At 43.9% G+C, this 4988-nt stretch overlaps 1 protein-coding gene across 1 annotated transcript in view; it reads left to right on the plus strand.

Moving 5' to 3' along the window:
- Window positions 1-3071, plus strand: part of LOC116686446 (uncharacterized) — a 75300-nt gene extending 72229 nt beyond the window's left edge. Inside the window, exons 11-13 of the mRNA XM_032511460.1 lie at window positions 1343-1514; window positions 2208-2344; window positions 2486-3071. Coding sequence (XP_032367351.1) covers window positions 1343-1514; window positions 2208-2344; window positions 2486-2676 — 500 coding nt within the window. The 3' untranslated portion in view covers window positions 2677-3071. The remainder of the gene's footprint in view (window positions 1-1342; window positions 1515-2207; window positions 2345-2485) is intronic.
- Window positions 3072-4988: the final 1917 nt, after the last annotated feature.

Genomic DNA, 4988 nt, shown 5'->3' on the forward strand with positions numbered 1-4988 from the left:
TGTACTTTGTGGTGTGTGTGTGTGGTAATTCTGCTAACTGGTGTGTGGTGTGTGTGGTATGTGTCTGTGTGTGTGTGTATGTATGTTACTGTACCTGTGTGTGTGTGTTGTGTCGTGTGGGTGTTTGTGTGTGGTTATTCTGTAACTGTGGGTTGTGTGGTGTAATTCTGTACTGTTGTGTGTGTGTGAATTGCTGTATCTGTGACTGTGGTGTGTGTGTGTGTGTGTGTGTGTTGTATGTATTCTGTACGTGTGTGTGGTGGTGTGTTGTGTGGTGTGTATCTGTACTGTGTGTGTGTGTGTGTGATCTTATCTTGTTCGTCTTATTGGGTGGGGGTGTTCTTCGTTGTGTGTTGCTGGGTACGTCTTGTGTTTTGTGTATCTATACGTTGTGGTTTCGTGGTGTGTTGTGTGCTGCTGTAAGCTGTGGGTGTATTGCGTCCTGGTGTGTGGTGTGTTGTTATGTAATAGTGATGTGTGTAGATTCTTGTATGTGATGGTGTGTGTGCTATCTTACGTGTGTGTGTGTATTTTCTGTACTGTGTGTCTGTGTATTGTCTGTGTACTGTGGGTGTGGATTTTCTGTATGTTGTGTGTGTGTGTGTTGTGTGTGTGGTGGTGTGCGTGGTTCTGTCGGTGTGTGTGTGTGTTGTGGTGTGTGTTTGGTGTGGGTTACCTGTCCTGTGTGTTTGTGTGTGGGGGTGGTGTTGTGTTGTGGTGTGTGTGTGTGTTGTCTCCTGTGTGTGTGTGTGTGTGTGTTGTGTGTGCTGTGTGTGTGTGTGTGTGTGTGGTGTTGTGTGTGTTGATCTGTGTACTGTGTGTGGGGTGTGATATTCTGTACTGTGTGTGTGTGTGTATATTTCTGTACTGTGTGGGTGTGTGTGTGTGTGTATTCTGTACTGTGTGTGTGTGTTTGTGATTCTGTCTGTGTGGTGGTGTTGTGTGTGTGTGTTTGTGTTTGTGTTGTCCTGTGTGTGTGTATTCTGTATGCTGTGTGTTGTGTGTTGTGTGTGTGTGTTCTGTCCTGTGTGTGTGTGTGGTGTGTGTGTGTGTGTTGTATCATGTCCTGTGTGTGTGTGTTTGTTTGTGTGTGTGTGTGTGTGTGGGTGTGTGTTTCTGTGCTGTGTGTGTGTGATATTGTACTGTATATGTGTGTGTGTTGTGTGTGTGTGTGTGTGTGTGTCTGTCGTGTGTGTGTTCCTGTCCCGTGTGTGTTTTTTGTCCTGTGTGTGTGTGTGGGTGTTTCTTCCTGTGTGGTGTGTGTGTGTGGTGTGTGTGTGTGTGTGTGTGTGTGTGTTCTGTCCTGTATTGTCTCTGATGTATATGTCCTTGCTGTCCTCAGCGTCCCCAGCGTTCTGTAAGCTGGAGAAGTTGTTGACGAGCAGGCGGACGCTGCGGGACGTCGCCCGGCTGAGCCCCCACCGCCAGGCCCCGTCGCTGGGGGCCCTCCACGCCGACGTCCGCCGCTTCGCCCCCAAGAACGCGGCCTTTCCCTTTATTACGAGGCTGTGCAGGTAAAAGAAAGATTGTTTACCCAGTACTTTTGTACTGAAATGTAGTTTAAAATATCTGTCAATATTAACACGTTTAGAAGGGGTGTGTTTTACTAAACACGCAATAACAACAATGTCACTGTTTTTATCATTTAATTTTTAGTTTACATGCAAAAAATATTCACGTAAGACCGTGGTTCATGTTTAAAGGGCCCATGTCATGAGAATATCACTTTATGATGGTTTTTAACATTAATATGCCCTGCTCTGCCTTTGAGAAAATGAAAGCTCAGACGGGCCGATCTGGAATCTTCCCCTTATGATGTCATAAGGGGCAAGGTTACCTCCCCTTTCTCTGCTTTTCCCGCCCAGAGAATTTGCCCCCCCCCCCCCCCCCCCCCCACATGAGAGAGCGACGTCATGGCTTTCAAACGAGCCAAGTGGCAGTTGGTCAAGGCCCCCTCCACCTTTTGCTAGAAGCTAACAACGTAGCTATGGCTGAACTTTGCAGTTTGATTTTCTGTCTACTGACTTACTGGCTTAATGAATGCCTTTTTTTAAATATTAGTTTTTCTAAAATTATACTTTTTAAACAATCCCAATATATCTCCTTACGCGCAGTATTGAAATATATCGTAATATATTGAATCGTGACCCGCGTATCGCCGGATTCCTGCCGATACGCGGCCCTAACGTTGAGTCTTGTGCCTCCAGACTCTACCTGGCTGCGATGCATTATAATGAAAACGCAGAGCGACCACAGGCCGCCCCGGAGGGGGGGGTTCCTCTCCGTCCAGAGGCTCCGATGGGAGGGGGCAGCGCTAGACCTCAGAAGACACGGCCGACCTTTGGTGAGGGCTCGAATCAATTCAAACAACTCAAACTGTTGAATTCTACAGTGTGTTTCTCTTGATGAGAAATCCATTAGAAACCCCAAAAACCCAACCAATTAAAAAGAAGAAGAAAAAGTGTGTGCTTGTTTTGTGATGCAGGTTACGTTGCTGGCATGATGGACCTCATATTTGAGGAAGTCTTGAAGAACCCGACGCCGTACACCGCCGCGCTGTTGGCCGTCCCCGTCCCACCGGACCTCTCGGCGCCGCGTGAGCAGCCAGACGAGGGGGGGGTCGTTGCCAGCTTTGTGTCCAGGGTCCAACAGGGGGGCAGTTTAAATCCTGCATAGTGGCCTTCCTCATAATCGGATGTGCAGGACCACACAAGCTGGACTAACGACCCGGATTCTGCGTCCCAGAAGGGTCCCAGCACCAACTCACTAACGAACGGAAGGAGAGAGACCTGGAGTTGGTTCGGATAGTTAGTCTTAGACAAATGGAAAAACTCAAATATCATAATAGTTTTGACCAAATACCTCAATATCGATACTGCAACGATATTGTAGGGTTGACTATCGGTACTTTCCCAAAATATTTACACAATGGGATCATCAGTAATGTGGATGTAATGACTAAGTGGGTGAAGACCAATCATAGAACATCTAGAAGAGTCTGGTATGTTCAGATAATGACATCACTTTACTGTAATGGAGCCTTTAAAACCAGGAAAAGACACTTATGCCATATTACGATATCCAATATTATATTACAATATCTATATTACGATATCCAATATTATATTACAATATCTATATTACGATATCCAAAATCTAAGACAACATGTAGTCTTCTCACGATATCGATATAATATCCATGTATTGGCTCTATTTAGTGGTTTAAAGATGCGTCATTGGTTCGTGGTATTCCTATACTCCTATAGATCCTCTTCAGCGCTTGTTTTGTAACATTTTTTTTTCTCTTGATGTAAATAAATAAATCTCGACACTGTTTACACCACGTGTCAAACTCAAGACCCGAGGGACAAATCCGGCCCCTCCCAAATTTGGATCCGGCCCGCGTAACCATTTCGGTTTGAGACTCAGAAAGTCCCCCCCCCCCCCCCCCCCCCCCCCCCCCCCCCCTATTCTGGCCTGTGAAGCAGCTTGTAGTGAGTCGGGGGGGACTTCTTTAAAAAATGCATCCACAATGCATTGTTTTGCTTGATTTGCTTTTTAGGGCTTTATGCGTGCCAAGTGTGAAAGTATCTAAAACATGCAATAAAACAGTCAACAATCTTTTTATTATTATGTCGGGCCCCTGATGTGATATTATTATTATTATTTTGATTATTATATATTATTATTATTCTGTGTGTGGCTCTTAGTGAGGTGGAGTTCGACGCCACCGGCCTGCTCTGTTGAATGAAAATTAGACACATTTGTTGGTGGAATAACAGTCAAGACTCTATTGTTATTTAAACTTCTGTAACAAAGCACAACTTACTGGTGGATTCCTCTCAGACGTAGAGGACCAAAGTCGGCTCCGTATGTTCGGCATTCTGCAGAGTAGACCGCTAACTAACATGCTAGTTAACGTTAACATAGGCACAGGTTAATTACTGCTAACTAACATGCTAGTTAACATTAACATAGGCTCAGGCTAATTACTGCTAACTAACATGCTAGTTAACATTAACATAGGCACAGGCTAATTACTGCTAACTGACATGCTAGTTAACATTAACATAGGCTCAGGCTAATTACTGCTAACTAACATGCTAGTTAACATTAACATAGGCTAATTACAGCATTAGTCAAGATTCAAGATTTCTTTATTGCCATACCACAGTACACTGTCGTACGAAACTACGTGCAAAGTTCACAGCTTTAAAAGCACAGAAACAATTACAAACACCATGGAAAAGTCAAGATATTAGTTATGTGAATGAAAATAAATAAATGCTTATGGGTGTGCAGAGCATGTAGAGTGATAAATATAAATATACGTCTAAAGAAAAACTGAGAAATAAAAATATCTAGATACTAGATATACTAGATAGTTGTTAAGTAATGGAGGCTTTTATACATTGTTGTGTTTCTTTTGAAATAAACAACGGACAAATAGAGTCTTTAAATGCTACAGATGTAAAGTTATTCACTCTCAAAATTAATAAAATGATTCCCAAAACGAATGGGAGTCAATGGGATGCTAACGGAAGGTGATGGCATCAATTAGGATATTAGTAACAAAATGGCGCTGTTGGAGCGCCACGCCGCATAGAGAGAGACGGGTATGGCTGCAGCCTGGAGCGTCCCATGTCATCCGTCCTGTCTCATGCGGTCTCGTCTCATGCGGAGGTGTGTCCAACGGTAAATCCAGAGGGTCAAAATTAGGCTACGATATCGCGAATAATTTTCCAGATGGAGTCACGGGTAAATTCGTGACCACATTTGTTGCAATCAATTGAAAAACGTTAAAAAAACTGTTAAAGTAACAATTTTGCCATAGCCTACATGTAGTTTTCTCATTTCTGAATGTCATGCTTGTGTTGTTCTATATTAACGTGGCTACATCTGATGAAACCTGCAGCAGCGACGCAGCCGTTTCTGCGACTAACGGCAGGATCTCCTGAGGAGGGATAACAATCCACGATCTGCACACA

This window comes from Etheostoma spectabile, unplaced genomic scaffold (assembly GCF_008692095.1).
Source record: "Etheostoma spectabile isolate EspeVRDwgs_2016 unplaced genomic scaffold, UIUC_Espe_1.0 scaffold378, whole genome shotgun sequence".
NCBI classification, from domain to species: domain Eukaryota; kingdom Metazoa; phylum Chordata; class Actinopteri; order Perciformes; family Percidae; genus Etheostoma; species Etheostoma spectabile.